This window comes from Canis lupus, chromosome 32 (genome assembly GCF_003254725.2).
Source record: "Canis lupus dingo isolate Sandy chromosome 32, ASM325472v2, whole genome shotgun sequence".
Classification (NCBI taxonomy): domain Eukaryota; kingdom Metazoa; phylum Chordata; class Mammalia; order Carnivora; family Canidae; genus Canis; species Canis lupus.
This window is the reverse complement of record NC_064274.1, coordinates 13,178,946-13,201,536: the sequence shown is the minus strand read 5'-3', so window position 1 is coordinate 13,201,536 and position 22,591 is coordinate 13,178,946. Positions and strand designations below refer to the sequence as shown.

General features: G+C 34.4%; 1 protein-coding gene across 2 annotated transcripts in view; it reads right to left on the bottom strand.

Moving 5' to 3' along the window:
• Nucleotides 1-1,354: 1,354 nt before the first annotated feature.
• Nucleotides 1,355-22,591, bottom strand: part of MMRN1 (multimerin 1) — a 73,452-nt gene continuing 52,215 nt past the window's right edge. Inside the window, exons 7-9 of one of the 2 annotated variants that reach the window (XM_025424722.3) lie at nucleotides 15,303-17,291; nucleotides 3,439-3,591; nucleotides 1,355-2,191 (exon numbers count right to left, since the gene is read on the bottom strand). In XM_025424722.3, coding sequence (XP_025280507.1) covers nucleotides 1,770-2,191; nucleotides 3,439-3,591; nucleotides 15,303-17,291 — 2,564 coding nt within the window. In that variant the 3' untranslated portion in view covers nucleotides 1,355-1,769. Of the gene's footprint in view, nucleotides 2,192-3,438; nucleotides 3,592-13,774; nucleotides 13,955-15,302; nucleotides 17,292-22,591 lie in introns of those variants that run through there. The other variant, XM_025424724.3, reaches the window with a different exon arrangement.

Below are 22,591 nucleotides of genomic sequence, written 5' to 3'. Positions count from 1 at the left end.
TTTTCATGGGCAATTTGATAGTACTTATCAAAATTTTAAAAAATGTGTTTATCTTTTATTCCAGAAATTCCCCATAACTTGCTGTAATTACCCTCTGTGTATCTCTGTTTCCATGTAGTGGAAAGACAATAACACTTAATATGTATCTCATAGGTTTAATATGTAATTCATAGGATTATAGTGAACATTAAATAAATTAATTCATGAAAAATGCTTGCCATGCCAAAATTCTTTTCCATTATTATTTTTACTATTACTTATAGGAACCTATTCTTCAGAAATACTTTATCAAATATGTAAGAAATGTACCTTTAAGGGTGTCCACTACAACAATATTGTTATAATAAAACACTATAGAAATGCCTGAGAGGCTCAAGGGTTAAGCATCTGCCTTTGGCTCAAGTCGTGATCCCAGGGTCCTGGGATCCGGTCCCCGTATCAGGCTCCCCACAGGGAGCCTGCTTCTCTTTCTGCCTGTGCCTCTCATGAATAAATAAAGTCCTAAAAAAGGCACTATAAACAATCTAAAAAGATTATTACATAAATTGTGGTATATCTGTTGGAGGCAATATAGACAAAGTGTGACAGCTGGCCCTGGAGGAGACCTGCCCTGGTTCTCAATCCTGCCTCAGTCCTAGCTAGTTGTGGAGCTTGGTCCATTCCTTAATCTCTCAAAGTTTCAGTTTCTTCATCTGTAAAAATGATAATACTAATATCCTCTTTATAAGAGTTTTTGTGCAGAATGAATGAGACATCACAGGTAATCTCTTTAGAAGAGAATCAGGACATAGTGAACATTCGTAAATCATAGTAATACTTTGGAATGTTATGTGCCCTTTATAAGAATATGAGCAGGCTTGCATGAACTGCCTCGGAAAAATATTCATTAGAGGAAGCCTTTATTTTTTCTCTGGAGATATTGTACAATGGAGGCAATAAAATAGAGATGTAAATGTTTAATTATTTGTCAGTTATTACTTTATTTTTTTTTTATATTTTTAATTTTTATTTATTTATGATAGTCAGAGAGAGAGAGAGAGAGAGAGGCAGAGACACAGGCAGAGGGAGAAGCAGGCTCCATGCACCGGGAGCCCGATGTGGGATTTGATCCCGGGTCTCCAGGATCGCGCCCTGGGCCAAAGGCAGGCGCCAAACCGCTGCGCCACCCAGGGATCCCAACTTTAATTGGCTTCTTATTATAGGTGGATAACAATAGGTAAGCATATTTTAAGTTTCAAGTACAACTTTCTTAATTTTGATTGCAAATGAAAATTTAAATATATAAAGTTGATCAACCCAAGAGTGAAGAGTAAAAATCAAAGTTAAAAAAAAAAAAAAAAAAACAACCCACTCCTTGGTCTTTGAGTAATTTATTTGAATTGTGAATTTAGGAACTATAAACAAAAGGTAAACATTTTATTGGAAAGACTACTGTGACCAACACAATTGAATGATTGCCATTTAATCATATTACATTACAATAAAGTGACTTAACACAAGAGAATAAAAGTCGTTATGTTATTAAATGCACTTCATTGTCTCTGCCACTAAATCTCTTTAGGAGCAAGAACTTCTTTATATACAGGTTATCCACAAGATATTCAAATAATTTTATGACATAAACAAACTTATGGCCTCATTCAGATTAAAAAAGAAGTTAATTTTCATTTCATGTAGAAAAGCCAAAAACAGAGCAGATGTGCATGCAAAGATAAGTAAAAACACTGGTTCCTTCTCAGTAAAGGTGATAGTCTGTCTTTCATACTAATTTATGTACGGTATAATAAGTAACCACTAAATGTAGTAGCAGGCGGAAATTTGGCTGGAATTGTTCCTTTTACAAGTCGCAACCACACTTCCTGCCCATAATTTAATTCTAATAAGGCATCCCCGGTTAAAACCCTGTCACAGCGTATTTCACTGTTAATATTTTCTGATTCAAATGCAAGCTTGTCTATTCCATCAACCACTAAAAATCCAGAGATATGGGCACTAAATGACTCAATGGTATACTTAAACACATACACCCCAAGATAAGGAATTCTGAATTTTCCAGTTCTTGGAGTATAGGAAGCTCCATAATTGACATCCAAGTTATTAAATAGGATAGGACCAGGTATTGTCATTCCATATGTGTGAGATGCAAAAAATGCTACCATCGGTGCATATCTGTATGATCCTTGGGAAAAATCTGTTGGAGGAAAAAAATGGAGTCAGGTTTCATGTATTTTTTTTTATCATGTTTTGTCTTTCTTCACTTCTTTAGCATTTTATTTCAGTTATAAAAAGGGTTATCAGAAGGAAAACAGATCATTCATCAGTTTTAACAAGGGTATAGGTGTCTGGATTCTTGCCTCTTCTTTTGGCTGAATTACCTGAAATCATTTGCTCTCTGTGAGCCTCAGTTTCTCTATTTCTGTCAAGATAGAATGATAATAGCGCTTGATACATCTCTCATGGAAATGCCTCAAAGATTAATTTGCATGTTGCTTTGATCTCTCCAGAGATAAAGGAATTCAAAGCGCTCTATGATTATTATGGTATGCCAGAGTGTTTTAAAGCCCCTTGCAGGAATTGAAGCTGACATGATGCAGAAACAATTTTTCCAGCACCTTGTCAAACAGTTCCTAGAGGCTAAAACGGAAACCAAACCAAGTCATACGTACTATAGAGAAGTAGACAAAAGCAATTTTCCATGTAATTAATGCCAAATGTACTTACAAAGGCTGAAATTTAAATAATAGGCCAAAAATTTTACTCTTTGCTATGCAGTGTATTATTAAGAAAAGCCTGATTTGGAATATGTTTTTGCAGTCAATAAAGAAAATATATTTTAAATGTGGCACATATTTTCTTATATAGAAATCAGAAATGGTACACTCTTTAAGCTAGTTTATAACAAGCAATATTTATGAAGGGAAATGGACAAAAAAAGTATTTTGTCCTACTCAATCCATTTGAGCATGTTCTAAGAGTCCTCACCCAGGCAAAATGACACTATTAGCTTAACATTCATGGAAGACATGCTGCTAATTACTTTTTAAAATCTTCATTTAAATAATCGTATCTGATACAAATCAAAGATATATTTCGTTATCAACTTGTTTCAAAAAGAGTTTATACCAATCAGTTATATATATATCTATATATCTATATCTATATCTATATATATCTGTATTTTCTTTCAAAATCCACAAGAAAAAAAAAAAGACTGCTTCTGTCATATCAGTATTGAAAATTTCAACAAGTGTATGGATTTGCCTGACAGACATTTCCACCTGTAAATCATGTGTATTATTCAGTCAATTTCAGAAGTGAAAGGAATTAATCCTCACATGAGTCCAGATAACCAGGTTTCAATATTCATTTGTAAGTATTTTCAGAAAGTGTTTATGTGTAGGATACTGAGCAAATCCAAGGATGCATGTACTTTCATACCTGGAGCTAAAGCATTTTCCTGTACCAGCTTGATAGTGCAGTTGTCGCCAGTGAAAGGATGTCGGCAAGCACAGACAGAGCTAGTTCTTCCATTTATACAGGTGCCCCCGTTTTGGCATGGGGAGCTACTACAGTCTGAATACTCCTCTGTTACTGAAAAAGAACCAAGATAAAAGAGGGTGAGAGTGACCTATTTTCTCGTTGATCTTATGGTTTGCAACAGAACACTGAAAAACACTGAAGTAGAAATAAGAAAAATGGGTCCCCAGGTCCAGGCTGGCTGCCAGCGTAGTCACAGGACTTCATATAAACCTCTTAACTCTCTGAGCTCCTTCTACTGCTTCTTTGAAGTAAGGATCATTTTGTGATATTCAGAATGCGGATAGTCTGTTGCATGTCTTTGTGTGAAAATGTTAAGATTTTGGTCAACTATAGAACAGAAAAGGGTTTCAGACACAGATTTATATATTTTTGGAACTGATACATAATAAAGGTAATATTTCAAAGCACTGGAGAAGAAAAATGTTTATTCAATCCATGGTGCTAATATAACTGAATACGCACAAAAATATGCTTTCCACATGTACAAAAATACTAAATGTAAAAACAACAAAAACATCAATAACCCATATGATTGTATTACAATCAAGTAAAAGTAATATCTTCATAGAGCTTTAAAATTTTGGAGAACTCAAAGCAAAACAAAACAAAAAATCCAGAAGCCATAAGACAAAAGTCCTGACCTTTGACCACCTAAGAATTAAAACACATTTGCAGTGAAAATCACCATTATCAGGTTCAAATATAAGTGACAGAGTAAGAGAAAAATGTTTTGACAGACACAAAGATCTAATGAATAATATCTATAACATGAGAAGTTCTGACCAATCTAAAAGATTGTGGGGAAAATAGTGAAAAATGGGCAAATGATAGGAATTGGCCTATTACTGAACAAAACCACAAAAGTTAATCAAAATTCTTAAAGCCTATTCAACCTCATTGCTAATTATGGAATAATAAATTTTCACCACCAACATTTTAATATCAGGTGCCAACATTCAAAAAGATATTCAGTCATGAAGAAAATGGGCATTCTCACACAATGTTGATTAGAGCTTAAATTGTTAGAACCTCTGAATGAACAATTTAACCATATTTATCAGAATTAAAATTAGCAGGCTTGGAGCCTGCTATATCCTGATATACTCCAGAGATGCCTATATATACAAAGAGAATTGCTAAAAAATGTTCTTTACGGCATAATTTGCATTAGTGAAAAATTGTGATACACCTAAATGACCATTTCATTGTTAAATAAATTATAAGTATTTTTTTCCCCTGGGGAATATTAGACAGCAGTTTTAAAGAATGAGATAGATCCCCCAACACGTTGGATTTATTGAAGGCAGCAAGCTTCAGTTCACACATTAGATACTCAATAATTCTAATTATTTAGAAAACCTCAAATTATGAATATGGTTATAAACATAATACATAATTATATAAACAGAAAAAAGATCGGGGAAGAATACATTTCTGGCCACAGTTACCACTATGGCGCCACCTCGTGACAAAAGTGTAAACAGTTTAAAATTAATTCACTCATTTCAAATCCTATTGTTGATGATTTTTAAATCTAGGGTTATTTGTTTTGTTTAACATTTTTCTCAAGCAGTGAGATCTGTAAATATTTTATATACATTATGTTTCATGTTTAAATAATTCAAATTCACATAGAATGTGACCAAACTACATGCATGTATTATTAGAATTTTTTGCAAAGAAAATAGGTATTATTTATGCAACTAGAAACTGGTTTACATTATTTTGGTATATTCTCTGCAATATTCCATAAACTATTTTGCTCATTAAGACACATATGGAAAACATTACATATGTGCAATATCTTTTCAAAAATGTTTCAAACTGGCTTATGTTTCTTTAACATCATTTCCTAACCAAATGAATAGGTTATTAAACCATTCCATTTACTGTTAGCTATCATTCTAAAACCTAGCCCATTACTTCCTAGCTTTAAAAACTTCAATGATTCTTTATTACCTATGGAAATGTGAATTATTGATGTCAAAGCACTGGCTTCATTTGTTTTCACATTTTCTGAATCTAGAACAGTGATCGACTCACAGGGTAGTGTTCATTTACTGTGTTTCCCTTAGGAATTAATCAACTATACTGTGGGGCTAGGGGGACACTGAATTATTTATCCAATCTGATTAACTCTGTAATTCTTATTTTCCCAGATGGGGAAATGATACTCTCACCTGTAGACTCTGCCCCATGCATGAATCAGGAATCAAACAGAAATGTACAATTTTGTGTTGCTATTGGCTCTACTATGATTCTACATGACCAGGTCCTTTGCCTTCTGTTTAATGTCTAGGATGCACCTTTTGTTTTTTTCCCCCCTCTATTCCATTACCTCTAGGAATGGGGTATTTCCTTGTTCTCTTTGAGTCGTTTTAGAGGATGCCATTTTGCCCTTTATTCTGATTTTTTTGCAGGGTCATTCATCTGGAGAAAGGGTTCACTTGAGTTTGCTTGGAGCCTGCTATATCCTATTGCTGTAGTAGCTCGAACTATGAGAGTACACATGGTTTGCCTCTGGTGCACCTCTCATCTTCCCACTGAATTCCTGTCCAGGGTGCCTCACATATTTGTCTGCACCTGCTTCTGTCACTCATGTTTTAAGTTCCTTTCTTGCCTTCTTTGATATTTTAGACAGCTCTGGTCTCCAAGTCACTGCCTAAATAATTCACATTATGATACATAAAATTATGCCCATGGCTCCGAACACTGGGTATATTAGAATAGACTAATTAGAGCAGGCTACGGTAACAATTGCCAGTATGATCTTGTACTGAAATGAAGTGACCTTATACTTCTGTTAACATTATATAGGCATTAAGTGTTCATTGTCTATTTTTTGCATCTGTATTACATTGTGTCGTAACAGGTCTTCTATGTCCCGATGTCACTGAAATTGTCAAAACATCTCATATTTATTTAATTTATCTTAGCATGAATTTACAATCATTACCAACAATTACATTTATCTTATTAAACTTCGACATATTACTTGTCCATAGAAACTGTTCTTTGTTTTACTTCTGTGTACAATGTTTTAATTAACTCTCCCAGCTTCATCATTTCCAAATTTATGTTTTATGTGTTCATCCAAGTCACTAATAAAAATCAGTGTCAAGCATAGAGCTTTATAGCAACTAAAGACGGTTTGGCATTGATTTATAAATTGAAACTTTGTACATTTTGATATGCAATCAGCTAAAAATCTACATTTGTACATCATCCAACTTATATATTTTTACTTTATTACTAAAATACTTAAAAATGGTTAGGCACCTTTATAAGTTCTGCACATATTTGTACTCAAAAGGCAATTTTTTCTTGAATTAACAACAAAAATCAGACCCCCACAAAAGCATAATTTTCTTTTTGAAATCGTCTCTTATCCCTGTCATTTGAATTAATTATGTTAATTTCCTCAATTATTGTCAGATGCTCAGAAGTTCTCTTGTTGAATTTATCACACTCCACTGTAATTGCTCCCATGTTCTTCTGACTTCCAATTAGATTGTGAACTTTTGTGAAGTCAGGGCTTGGGTCCTCTACTAAACTGTGTGTCATTACTAACTAGCGCAGCGCCCCACATACCAAGTACTAAAATGTCTTTTTAAAGATAAATAAAAAAGCACAGTGTTATGTATGGAATTGCGGAATCACTATATTGTACATCTGAAACTAATGTATAGGTTTTATATAATATATTTTATTTTTATTTTATTTAGTATTTTTATTACATAGTCTTGTTTTACCACCAATATTTTCTTTTTTTCATTCTCTAATTAAACAATAACATTACAGAAGGCAGATCACCTTGATCTCTGCTTAGAGCAGAGTGGAGTTTCCAATAGATTAGTGAGGAAACCTAGCATTGCCCTGGGCCAGTTTTGTCAGACATGGAGAAACACATTATATACAAATCCACTACACTACTTTGCTCAAGGTAACATGTCCACACAACATTAGGACTTTATTTTTCATCCCAATTCTGATGCTTTCTAAAATCATTTCTTCCAATCCTCTGGTATCTCTTCAGATCGCATAAATCTTTCGCCTTTTTAAAACGATTTCTTCCATTTATGGATACATTAACTTTCAGCACTATGCTGTGTCCCCATTTATCAAAATTGTTCCTATCAAATAAGGTTTATCCTTCCATTGCTCTAAAAATACTCTGTATGCTCCTTTCCAACAACTTCAAGAAATGTGAATAATTATTTGTTTATATTAAATTTCTAAATGTATTGTTCTAATTACTCATATTCTGTCCATGCCATATAGATGGATAGAAATATTGTTTCCAACAATCTTTACTACTTTTTCCTTCAAATGATTAGTTCTTATTTTTGTTCTTTTTAAATCACATCTGTTGTTCTTAATATTGCTTCTGGGATCTTTTTTCTCAGCCCTTCAAATATATTTTTTTCTTCTTTTTTCAAATATAATTTTAAAGCTCATTTAATCATATAAGCAATCATTACCAAATGTATTAGCCCTGTCCCAGAAGATTTAGTCTAACCTTTGTCATTAAATTATCATTCATATATCATTATAAGCCATGACCTAGGAAATGAAATGTTTTTATTTGATATTATCAACTCTTTTCACCTTTTTCTTAAAAGTTAGAACCTTTAATCAAAAGCACTATTTAAAAAATGAAAAATACATAAAATTTGTTCAACATCATTAGTCATTAGGAAAATACAAAATAAAATCACAGTTAGATACAACTACACACCTATTAAAATGGTAAAATAAACAATATTGAGAATGTCAAGTATTGGCAAGCTTGTGGAACAATTCTTGTACATTAATTACCAGTGGAAATGGCAAGTGGTTAGCCATTACTTATTAAAGCTATGCTTATTTATAAGCAAGATATGCTGTTACTATATATTTATTCAAGGGAAATGAAAACTTGTATACTCACAGGAACCTATGTGTGAATGTTTATAGCAGCTTTATTCATAATCACCCCACACTCGAAACAATCCAAATACCTTCAATGGTAAATGGATGAATAAACTGGGGTATGTCCACGCAGTGGAATGCTACTGGGTAATAAAAAGGAATACATGTAACAACATGGATGAATCTCAAACATATTATTCCATGAAAGAAGGCAGACTCAAAAGACTTCGTACATGCATTTCATTTATAAAATATTCTGGGAAAGATAAAACTGCGAGGGATGACAACAGACCACTTATTGACAGTGATGGGGTGTGTGGGTAGAGTCTGACTACAAAGATACATAAGGAAATTTTGAGATGTGATGGAAATGTCATTTGTTTTGACTGTTGTGGTGATTACATGACCACATTTGTCAAAACTCAGTCTGCCATATCCTTCCACATCCCTAGGTCTTATCACTCCTCTTCTCCCTCAGTGATGTCTCTCTTTCTCTCCCCTACTCTCATCAAATATAGGAAATCTCCATGTTTTTATCTTCTTTTCTCTGTCCTTAGCTATCTAATTTACTTCTGTGTCCTCAAATATCTCTTCTGTGCAAGTAACTTCCAACTTTTACCTGCAAGCAATTTTCTGGTTCCAGGCCTACATTACTAACTAATTTATGGACTTTTCCATAGAGATAATGGATCTTTAAACTAACGTATCACAGACTAAATTTGTCTTCCTGTAAACATTTGAACTTCCTCCTTAACGTTCCTACTTCCATTAGAGGAAAGATCAACTTCCCATCACTGATGCTTTATTCAAACTTTGATGTTACTCTTCATTCTAAGACTTAGTATTTTCAATTAGCTGTTCTGTAATAAATATATATTCACATTTAACTGACACTCCAGCTTCTATTTCTGTCTCTGCCACCTAGTTGAGATCTTCATCAATTCCTGCCAGAGCTGTTATAATGATTTTCTAATTGGTCTATCTGAAGAACAAAAACTTAAAAACGCACATACATGATTAGCCATATTCCTGCTTAAAAATGTTAGTTACCAACAGAATGAATCTAAACATAGTACACTCAACACCAGACATAAATGATTGATTGAGTGAATACTCAGCCCAAATCTACCTCTTACATGATATTTGCCCAAACACCTAGCTCTCAATAAGAAACTCAACTCATAATAATGGAGACATATAACACTCATTAAGTGCTTAGTACATGCTTTGGTATATTTCTTTCATATTCAACATAGTCATAACAATGTGATGTTCATAGACATATGAAAAATTTTTAAGAAATTAAAAATACATAGAACATAATAACAACCAAATATCACATTGCTGTATAGGTACATCCTCCACCATCAACTCTTGTTAAAATAAAATTACAAAGTTTCTGAACCAGGGCCTTGCTTTCTTTCCCTTTTTAGTCCCAGTTATTCGAGCTCACTATTTGTCCACAATTAAAGTTTATCCTATCATCTTATTTAACAATTCTGCAAGCTGCTCTCAGCATACTCTGGTACATCCCACAGTACAGACTCCCTTACCTTTCTTTGCTTTTTCCTTTATACATAGAATTTATTACCTTTTAACATATAACATAATTTATATTTTTATTTATTATGGGTTTTTTTCTCTATCACCGCAAGAGTGTAAACTCTAGGAAGATAACTTTTTTTTAAAACACTGTGATATATGTGAGGTATCTAGAACAGTATCTGATTCCATTTAGCACTCAATTATATTTGTTGAATTGAACTGAACAATTATGAATGATTACTATTTTTAAATAACAGTAATAACTCTAAAGACATCTATTTGACCCTAAGAAAAAAACTGCTTAAACATCTTTGAGCACATTTTGAGCTAATATCACGCTGAATAATATAAATTATCTTGTTGTACTTTTATTTCACCTTTAATCTAGGAAGGTATTTTTAAAAGATGTAGAGGTAGATACATAATTTGAGGGGTTTTTTTGTTTGTTTTTTTGTTTTTTTTTTGCTAGGAAGGGAGGTTTTTTCCATTACAATTTGAGATTTTCAAGCATATTTCTTAGTTTACATAAAGTCACTGAGTTTAGATTTTATTTTATTTTATTTTATTTTATTTTTTTTTGAGTTTAGATTTTAAAAAGTAGGTTCACAATATGTGATTTACTCATCCCAATAACTTTTCATATTTGATGGGCAATATGACACAAAATAATACCACATGGGCAATTTTGAATTTATAGTGGTTTTGATGACTAGGAGAAAGATATCTAGATATTCATTGTATTTAATTGTAGATTAGTTAATAATCAAATTTGGTTTCGACTCCTGAGTGCCAAAGAAATAATCTAATTGTTAAGAAATAGCTGTGACTCTTGTTAAAGAACCTCAGCCTGTTGAGTGTCTACGTAAATGGGACTTGGTGTTCTGTTCCATTTCCTTTGTTGTCAGACCATGTGTTATAAATTTTGGCTCCTATTTTTCTCTTTTAGATTGCTTCTATCCTCAGCAATGATAATTTTAAAAAGTTGTGTTTTATACACTACCAAGTCTTATATAGAATGTGGTCTTTCTTAAAAGGAGTGGTTAAGGAGGCAATTACGAATAAAAGAGGTTTATTATGAGAGTTAAGTATATCTGGTAAATGCTGGGAAATGGTCACAATAAAAAGTCAGTAGTCTCACGAGCAGCAAGTGCTTGTCCTCCGCAATGTCGCTGCCAATGTGTTACAGCACGATTCAGCTCCTCTTAGAAGGCAAGCAGCCAAACCCTCTCTGCAGGGACGAGTTGGCCAATTGCTGTACAAACAAACCTTCAAAGATGAAATAAAACCCTCTCCGTGTCTATGGGAATATTGTTTAGACACAAATCAAATATTTAGTGATTCAACCGGAACAGCTTATCAGCAATGGCCTAGGAGGAATCATAATTAACATAACCGAATGTTAGGGATGCCTCACAGGAAGTGACAGGGATGAGGACTCTGAATTTTGCCCTTCTACATCAGTCAAAAAAAGATCTTGTGAATAATTTATGGTCACTTTCAATGACAACTGCCCATCAGCCATATCACAGAAAATCCAAACTGAAAAGTAGCACCTTTACTTCCTGGTAAGTGCAGAAATGAACAGCAGTAGTGGGATCCTCAAGAAGGGAAATTCTCTTGGAGTATTGATTCTAACCATCTGGAATATTCAGATATGGCCAGACTCTGAGATAGATCTGATGCACTGAACAGAAGGAGAAGGAAGAGAAAGGCTGGTGAACATACTCCATAATCTCTTTGAGAACAGTAGTTGATGACTGAGCCCTGAGTCTAACAGACCAGGATTCAGGCTCTATCACTAACCAGTTGCATGACCTTAATTAAGCAGAATAGGTCACTTCATCTCTGTGACAGTTAGTTATATTCAAAAAACAATAATGATAGCTACTTCCTAAGTGTTGTTAAATGAGCTAACATATATAGTATAATTTGTACAGCACCTATGATATAGGGCTAATAAGAAATATCCAATATTATGTTACTATAATACTACTATTATTAGGCTTCAAAAGAAGTTACCAGTATTAAAATTAAGATTAAATTTTAAAAACTAAATTCATAGTTTTTTCATTTTATTAAATGCACTTACTATTCTACAAATGATAGTGGTTCTAATCTGAATAATATTGTGCAGTTCATAAGGTGATGATGAATTATCTTCCAATGTTAATTAGGTAGGGGAGTAATATGGCTACATGGTATTTATAGTGTAATAGCAGAGGTCAAAGGAAACACAGCCAAATTTAGCCAATGGCACATACACCTGGTATGAAACAGGGTATCAAATGAAGGAGTTAATTGCAATTGGTTTATTCTTTTTTTTTTTTTTTTTTTTTGAGAGGGTGAGAGACAGAAAGAGAGAGAAAACATGAGCAGGGGAGACGGGAGAGGGAGAGAGAGATGCTTAAGCAGGCTCCATGTTCAGCCCAGAGCCCACAGTGGGGCTTGATCTCACCACCCTGAGATTATGACCTGAGACAAAACCAAGGGTAACTGACTGAGCAATCCAGGTGCCCACAGTTTGTTTAGTCTTACAGGAGAACTTACTCTGAGTCCACAGGTTCCATCACCAGGCACAGACTTCACCAGCTCAGATGGCCAATGAATGCTGTCAGTTTTATGGCCCACGGGAGCTGGCTTAATGAGCATGCATATCTACACACCCACTGAAAGGGTCCTACACATTATGCTGCTGGTTCTACATAAAGTGAATATCCACCAGGTCATGAAATTAGGCCAATATATATTTATTGCCCTGACATTGTTGGCAATCTTTCCTGAAATAAAGAACTTTAAATTAATTATTAATTTTGGTAGATAAGTCTATAAAAATTTTAATTTCAATACATAAAAGAACAGGAATCAATTTTATCAGGGCATCATTGAAAAAAAAAAGGGAATCAGAACTAAGTTAATTATTAACCCATTAAGCCCAATATTGAGTCAGCTACTATATAACATCCAAATACAATTTTTATAAACTCTTAACATGAATTCTTTATACTATAAAAGTTTATAAGTTCTTATGTCCTACTAAACCTTTTACCTCAATTAGTTTTGAAGCTATCTAAATTTTATATTTACTCTACAGATCCAGGCATTTTTGGTTTAAGAAAAAAAAATGATGTGGTTTGCCTGATGTATGATCACATGTGCTGCAGTAGAGCTTCACTGACTCATTTGCAACATCCATGGGAAGACTAAAGATTGTAATAAAATGGAAAAAGAACAAGTTATTATGTTTCCTAAAATTATTATTATAAGAACATCTCATATTGGACTACTACTACCTTTCTCTAGGAAACATGTACATCTGAATCATTTGTTCTGTGATTCCGCATTACAAGATCAGTCTTCCTGGGTCAGACTAATTGAAAAGAAGTCATAAATAAATACAGTAATTTAAGTAGTCAAGAAACAATGCAGCTTTGTATTAGTCTGTGGTTTTTGATATTATTGAAACATTCAGAGATTAAATATGGAGTCATATTATGTCAGGACAATGATCACTCTTCTGTAATTAGAAAGTAATAAAATAAAAAATTCATCCAGTTGGACATATAATTTAATAGCAGACTCATATGAGAGAAATATTGCCATTTCTTTTAGTAAGAATCAGTAGCTATTCTTTTCATTGCAGAAAGATTATTTAGTATTACTTATACACCAAACATATTCATGAAACACTTCTTTCATACAGAAAGACTTCTGAGTGTTTATATGTACTGCATTGGATTCCTCCTTCCACCCAAATTTATGCTTCTCCTCTGGTGTTTACAATGTCTATTAATGATACCCTTTCTTTTCCCAAATCCTAAACTTCAGAGTATTCTAGATCACTTCCTCTGCAAGTGCCTTACCTTCAGACTGTGAACAGCTCACGCTTTTTTTACAATAATGCGCTCGGTAACATATTTCTACTAATGAGCTCAGCAAAATACCTACTGCAATCCCATCACTGAAAAGAAAGAAACAGAGACCCCAAGAGGTGAATTTGCTTAAATTTACAGAGAAATCACTGAAACAACCAGGACCAGAATCATGATTTGCTGTTCTTTGGATCACCAATTTTTCCACTCTCCTGCTGCTTGTTAATTTTACTTTCACATGTTTCACATTTGTCCCCTCTGTTTCAATTTACTCTTCTTTGGATCTGGCTCTTACTGCTCTTGCTAATACTGTCCTAACTGGTATCTCTAATTTCATTCTTTGTAGTCGTGCTATTTACTACTGCTAGCTTCATGTTTCTGAGACACAGTTTCCACCATGTATAACCGTGCTCCAAATTTTCAAAGATCACTCTTACAAAATCATGTCTAAATGCCTTAGTGTTATGATGGGTCTGCTCAAAATGCATATATTGAAATTCTAGGGCACCTGGGTGGCTCAGTGGTTGAAGGTCTGCCTTTAACTCAGGTCATGATCCCAGGGTCCTGGGATCGAATCTTGCATTGGGCTCCCCGTCTCTCATAAATAAATAAATAAATAAATAAATAAATAAATAAATCTTTAATTAAAAAAAGAAAGAAAAATTTCTAAACCCCAAAGTTATTAGAAGGTGGGGAGGTAGAGTCCTCATGAACAGGATTAGTGTTCTTTTAAAAGAGACCCCAAAGAGATCTCTCACATCTTCTACCATGGGAGAACACAGCAAGAAGTCACCAGCGGTGGCCCAGAAAGAGGGCCCTCACCAGAATATAACCATGCTGACACCCTCATCTTGGACTTTCTAGTCTCAAAAACCACAAGAAATACTTTTTTGTTCTTTGGAAGCCACCTGGTCTTTGTATCTTGTTACAGTAGCACGAATGTTTAGCCTGGTATTTGTGGCTTGCTGTGATTTACACAAATAGAATTCCTGCTCACTTTTGTGCTCATTCATTCAGTCATTCAACAGATATTTATTGAATTCCTATTGTATACCAGACATTTTTTCAGAGAATGCCAAAATGAATAAGACTCTGTCTGGTCATTTTCATCAAGAAACTCATTATCTAATAGTTTTCCTTAATCACATATGAAAGCATAAATGTTCTATGGGCAAGTTTGATTGTATTATAGGGGATGTGTCAGAAAAAAGTTAAGAAAATGTAGACAAATATTTAAACATAAGCACTTGATGCCTAATTACATAATATGGAATCAGATTCAAATAGTTTTTTAGTGACCTTTGAATTACTTAACTATTTGCCCAAGTTCAAGAAAGTATCTTTTATATCTTATGGTCTTGATAAACCCCACAGATCTCCTAAATACCCTTTAAATAGAAAGAGAGATTAAAAATTATTATTTTACCAATAGCTTACCAGGAACTAGAATGTTGTCTGTATTTCTTTGGTTCCGGCCTATCAGGACAGTGGTAAGATTCACTGTTGGTTTTTTAAGTGAATTGGGTTTCTTCAGCAATGGTTTTATTTGCTTCTGAGACCTGACAACATTTGCAAGACTATCAGACAGCGTTCGATTTATATACCAAGTTAAATTAGATATGGCAATTTGAGTTTTTATTTCAGTTATTGATTCCACAAATTCTGTGAGACCTTTCTGAAGAAGCTGAATATCTGGTAGAGAACTTTTTATCTGCTTAGGTATGGTTGTATTCAGTTCTGAGATACGTGTAGAGGCATTATGGCACATGACTAAAACTTCATACAGAGTTTTGTTAAGTGAAGTGAAGTGAACTGAGAGGTGAATAGATTTTGCTTCCAGTGCCTTAAATCTGGAAGTTAGTACCTGCATTTGAAGAGCCTGGTCTCTCTCATTTGTAGCCACACCACCTTTTTTTAGTGACATGTAATAAGGTATGAGTGTCTTAGTAATTTTTGTCTCAATATCTTGCAACTTAGTTTCAAAATTTTTGGAAATCTTTGTGGCTGAGAGTATTTTTTCCTCCAAATAACTCATATTTTGCTGATATTTTATCACTTGGGAAGTGGTTTCATTGAACATTTGATAAATCTTCTGAAAGCTAGACTGACTTAGTTTTTCATCTTTGGGAATATCTGCAAGGACCTTGGCAACTTGCAAAACAAAGTTGTATCTCTGATTGTCATTGACCAACATCTGAATAGAATCATTCAAATATCGGAGTTGAGGAATAAATGTCAAAATAGTTTCCATATTTTGGGTACATTGATGATGGACTTCAGGATTATACTGTATTGTACTTAAAGTCTCTTTTAGCACGTAGTTATCTTGAATGAAATCAACAGCATTATTTATAATAGTCATTGTGTTATTTAGGCCATCTTCCATTTCTAAGGCATATTCATTGATACGTCTGTCCAAGGCATCACTACGACTCTGAACTTCATTCTTAAGTAAATTGTGTCTTTTTGAAAGTTCTTTGATAAGAATATTTAGACTGTTGACAGAACTAGTCAGATTTTCCACTTTTTTTCTTGTAGCTATTGCTTCTTTTGGTTGTTCATGTACCATTGTCTCTCTAAATGGTGCTCCCTGCTCAAGCAACGGTTGAAGGATCTCCATATCATAAGTCAAATCATTTAGCTGCTCATTCATTTTATCCATCTTATTGTCCATTGGAAAGAGAACTTCAGCCAATGTTTGGTTTAAAACTTGTAAATTCTCTTCTGTGTCCTTAATTTGAAATTTAAAATCATTTCTGCACTTGGATAACATGTCTTCACATTCACCCCTGACAGATTCTTTCTCCATCTCCAAAGCAATGGTGAGATTGTTAATCTTGGTGTCTTGGATGTGCAAATCATCAAACATTTGCAGCATCATCAAACCCTGCTTCTTTATATTCTCATGTAGAGCAAACATGTACTCAGTGACATTTCTGCTAACTGATTCAGCAGTTGGAACACCCTTCTGATCTGATACTTGTTCAGTTGATAAAAGCTGCTCATGCACTTCCTTCATTTTAGAAAGAGTCTTGTTGAGGGATTCATAATACAAAATGTTCCATGAATGTTCCTGTTCTAAAGCACCCTCTAAATGAGTTTGCTTTGCTTCTAGTTCTTTAATAGGCTTTTCACATTTAAAAGTCATTTCTTGCCTTATATTCACAATGTGATTTTTTAGGTCTAGTATATCAGTCAAAGTGGGCCTGTTTTCCTGCATTAAAACAGACTTTTGCTGGACTGCTATTGAAACCACAGATTCATTAACTTGTCGGATTATTTGTCTGGTGTTTTCAAGGTCCTCTGATAAGCTCGATATAGTCTTGAAGAGCTGTGCTACAGTCTCTTGCATGTCATTTTGAAAAATTTTAAATTGCTCTCTTACTATGTTCTTTACCAGATCATTGATGCTTTTGGATTTTAGACCTAGAGAAAGAAATATTAAGCAACAATAAATGATATATCATTTTAATTATGTAAAATTCAGATATCTCTAAAAAGATAAAAAGTTGGAGATTAAGAAGTAATAACATGTAATAATAAGAATACATCTTTACTACACTTCTGAAATTTTACAAATTACAAATTATAGAAGGTGATGACTTTCTTAATTGATAAGTCTAAGGGGAGAAATCAATTGTGATGTAGAACATACCAGAACCAAAAACAAAAGACATGAAGGAACTGCTACTAACTTTAGTTAATAGATCCTTGTACATTATGATTCTAAGTCTAGTCTTACTCTGGTATGAAAATAAATGGCTTTGGGCTTTCTGGTTCAGTAAATAATACCTGGTGTTAGCTCATGACTATGTTATTAAGTTGCTAGTAATTAGGTTTCAGAGCTTGTGTTTTGAGCTCATAAAAACTAATAAATCGACTGCAGAGGAGAAATTTAATGAGATTCCCAAATAAGGAACAATATGAAGTAATAGTTACAAGATTCAACAATAGTTTATAGCAACAATAAAATAATAATGAGAGGTTTGGAGATCACAAAACAAAGTCAAATGAAAATAGGAATTCGAGATTTGCTTGATTACCATAATATGACATTAATTCTTAACAAAAATAAAAGGAAACTTGCCATTAATGAAACACATATTGGTATTTCCAGAATTAGAAAGCATGGACTGATCATAAATCAGAATTATGGACACTCTAAAAGTAGCATTAAAAAAAAGGAAAAGAATCCTGAAGTACTCAGAACTCAGAACTATTCAGAATGGGAAATTAATATTTAAAAATGGAAAAAAACCAACCAACCAAACCTGTTACATACAAATACAGAAAATGGGAAAAAGTAAAACAAATGCTTTAGGTGTATTTATAGAACCTAGCTATGAAGCACATATAAATGGAAGATATCTCCACTCCAATCCAAAATGTAGCTAATGACTGTAATGTAAAATACCGGTAACATACTACAAAGCATTTTGAACAGGAAGGTCTGCATAAATGTGAAATGAATTATGGCTGTCCTAAAGTCTATTTAAGAAAGGTAATTGTAGAATAAAAATATACAGTCTCTACATATCTCTATTTTGTAAGCAAGTTTTAAAAAGAATCTGAGATGCACTAGAGATTTGCATAAAAAGTACATGAAAGATCAATTATAACAAATAGAATGATGTATTGCTTGAGCATCCTGATATTAATCTGGTACAAAGAGGAAGCTGTAAATGTTTACATGAACAAATATTTCCCTGGAAATCCTACAGGTCAATATTGCTAATTGATCTTTAGTGAATAGTATTTTCAGAGTAAAAATATAATATTTTACATTTCTAGACATAATGAAAACTGAAATACATTTATTTTTTAAAAGATTTTATTTCTTTATTCATGAGAGACACAGAGAGAGAGAGAGGCAGAGACACAGGCATAGGGTAGGGAGAAACAGGCCCCTCACAGGGAGCCCCATGTGGGACTTGATCCTGGGTCCCCAGGATCACGCCCTGGACTGAAGGTGGCGCTAAACCACTGTGCCACCCTGGCTGCCCCTGAAATACATTTAAAAGTCCAAAAATATAAGTAAGTGAAAATCAACTTGTATGTAATGGAAAAAATAATAGTAAAAATGTGAAGTATGGGAACACTAAATAATGACACAGCACCAAAGTACTAAGGAAAGGTTAAAGTAATTAGAAAAATTTAAGCAGTCACAAATAAGATAAATTATACTGATAGAGTCCTAGCCTTTGTATGCAATAGTATGAATAATCACACCAAAAGACTGTTTTTTTACACTAAAAAACTTTTAAAAAGTATTTTTATTTCCTAATTTTACTTAGCATTTAGTCAGTTACCCATTTACATAACAAATCTTCACTGAGCATATTCTGCATACTACACAGAAAACAAAATTTGGAAAATTAGATTTCTGATACTATAAATAGAATATATTAGCTTCACTCAGTATAAGGTGCTACTAAATAGCAAAGTTATTTTTACTGCACTTCCCACAAGATCATTTAGTCATTTCCTGTTGGTTAAAATGGTCTTAAATTTTCATGAGAACTTGATGAAATACAATAAAAAATTTAAGGTTAGGGATCAGATCATTTTGGAATTTATATCATTTTGCTTAAAATGTTTTTCAAGATTGAAAACTTAAGTATAACTGAATTAAATAATTGTGGACAAAAAAATAGCTGTTTAAATTCAGCCAACAAAAACCAATGTGATCTGGGGTACCTGTGTGGCTCAGGGGGTAAGCATCTGACTCTTGGTTTCAGCTCAGGTTGTGATCTCAGGGTCATGAGATCAGCCTGGTTGGGCTCTGCATTCAGCGGAGCATGAACTTGAGATTCTTTCTCTCCTCTCTCTTTGCCCCTTCCCCAGCTCATGTGCACACACTCTAAATAAATAAATAAATAAATAAATAAATAAATAAACAAACAAAATCTTTAAAGAAAAAAACCCAACTATGTGATCTGAAAGTCAAAATAAGAATGATAGGTAAAAGCACTGCAAATAGGCAAAACTTAGTTTAGAGTATTTGATCAAAGTAACTAGGAAAAAAGTAAACGGCGACTATGGAAATTAGGAGGTGCTTTAGCTACTATATTTTAAATCTTTAATGGAAAAATACACTGGATAAAGGGTAAAATCACAGCAGTGTCTGAAAAGAAATCAAACAGACTATTAGCTTTAAAAACAGATCTCTCTGGAAAAGGAGATTTTCAGATAACATTTCTATAATTTATTGCTAAAAAATTGTCTGCAAGAACCTGATTTTGCAAAAATACATCAAAGTGCTTTATGTCAATATCTGAAATGGGGACATAATTTTAACTTTATTTGATTCTGCTTCATGTGACTCATAGGATATCAAACCCATAGATATGTTATCAGACACGTGGGCGTGTCCCTCTGTGGTTGTGAATAGTATGGCCTGTTAATAACACTCAGGTACGTCTTAAGGAATTGGGACAATTTCTGTGGTTACTAGTAGATAAGCCGGATTCCTCACTGTGGTTGTAGAGTAAGAAAGAGAAGAGGCTGTGGTTTTGTTAGGCCAAGTGCAGCACCCTGGGGTGAGTTTAGTTTCTGTTATCTGAATGAACATTCATTAACTACAAAGCTCTCAGGCTTGCTTTCTTCCTTCCTTCCTTCCTTTCTTTCTTCTTTCTTTCTTTCTTTCTTTCTTTCTTTCTTTCTTTCTTTCTTTCTTTCTTTCTTTCTTTCTTTTTTTTAAGATTTTATTTATTTATTCATGAGAGACACAGAGAGAGAGAGAGAGAGAGGCAGAGACACAGGCAGAGGAAGAAGCAGGCTCCATGCAGGGAGCCCGATGCAGGACTCGATCCCAGGTCTCCAGGATCACGCCCTGGACTGTAGGTGGCACTAAACCGCTGCGCCACTGGGGTTGCCCCCTTTCTTTCTTTTTTAAGATTTTATTTATTTACTCATGAGAGGCACAGAGAGAGAGGCACACACACAGGCAGAGGGAGAAGCAGGCTCCCTGTGGGGAGGCCGATGTGGGACTGGATCCTTGGACGGAGATCATGCCCTGAGCTAAAGGCAGAGGCTCAACTGCTGAGCCACCCAGGTGTCCCTCTCTGGTTTTCATAGTTGATTATGCTTAATACACAACGAATGCCTTCTATTGAGGGGAGAATTCTGTTGTTGCTCTTATGAATGGATGTTTTTTCTATGTCATTACCAGAATTTTTGTTAGTAGTTTCACAAAAAGCTGTTGACAGGCCTAATTCTCTCTAATTCTCTTTGGTTATGATAACCAAATTTTGCTTAAAATTTTTCATTATGGTGGTGTTAGTCAATTATATGCTGTTTCTATTTGATTTCTTTCTCATGTTAGCACTTCAGAGAAAATATATTCCTCTCTCATGCTTGTCATTGGTAAGTTTGGCCATAGGGGGGACATGCCAGAAATGTAGGGCAGGGTCTTGCTTTCAGGGGCTTAATAGCATCAAATATTTACATAATTTAAAAAAATCATGGGGACACCTGGGTGGCTCAGTGGTTGAGCATCTGCCTTCGGCCCAGGGTGTAATCCTGGAGTCCCGGGATCAAGTCTCGCATTGGGATCCCTGCATGGAGCCTCCTTCTCCCTCTGCCTGTGTCTCTGCCTCTCTCTGTGTGTCTCTCATGAATAAATAAATAAAATCTTAAAAAAAAAAAATCATGGTTGCTGTCATACTGGTAGATGATATGGAAACCTCCACCTTATCTTTTACCTGCAAACCACAGATGAAAAATAAAGAAAAAATAACATTATAGTCATGGGGTTGTACAATGAGTATATGTTTATGTATAAAACAAAGTAAAAGGGAACAGTAATCCTGAAATTTGGAAACATACAATAAATCCGGAGAACTGAGATATTCCTAGTGACAAAATTCCTTGCCTAAAAAATCCAGGTCCTCCTTGAAACTCCTTTGCCTAATTAATTCCTCCTGGTCCCTAGCTTCTTAGTTGAGATGGTTTCTTTTTGTAGAAGTCTTCTCTGGTGTCCTTAGCTTGGATTTGTTGAAACTATCAAATGGTCACATTGTACCCTGTGTATAACATTACTATACCAATTACTCACTATCTACATACAGATCCCCATGGTAGGCAGAATAATGCTGCTCTACTCAAGATGTCCACACCCTAGATTCCTCAGCCTGTGAATATGTTACCTCACCTGGCAAAAGGGCCATGGCAGATGTGATTAAGGCTAAAGACCTTGAGACAAGGAGATTATCCTGGATTACTCAGGTCTGGCCAATGTAATAACTGAGCCCTTAAGAGAGGAAAAGGAAGGTAGAAGAGTGGGTTTGAAATATGCCATTGATACGGAAGAGCTTACTTCTTGTCTCATGAAGTAGAAGAATGAATCTTGCGGACAATAGAGTGAGCAAAGTGATAGAAATTTATTAAGCAGAGATACAGAGAAGGCTCTCAGAAGTGAGTGGGGTCCCGACAAGGTTGCCACCGAGGACTTTTAGTGCCAGTCTTTTATTGAGAACCTAGCCAGGGAGTCCACGGCCTTGAGATTCTTGTGCAGTCTAGGTTTGAGCAGGGACTATTGATAATCCCTTAATGACACATTTCTTTGTGGTCTGGTGTTTTTGTGATTACTTAGTAGCCATTATAGGGAGATACTCCCTAACATTTTGGAGCTAGGGAGCCAGGTTTATTATTTTTCTGTTTTTACTAGCTTATCTCTGTTTTCTTGGGATGGGTAGGAGCCTGACCCGGGCCTTTTGGTGTCCTTA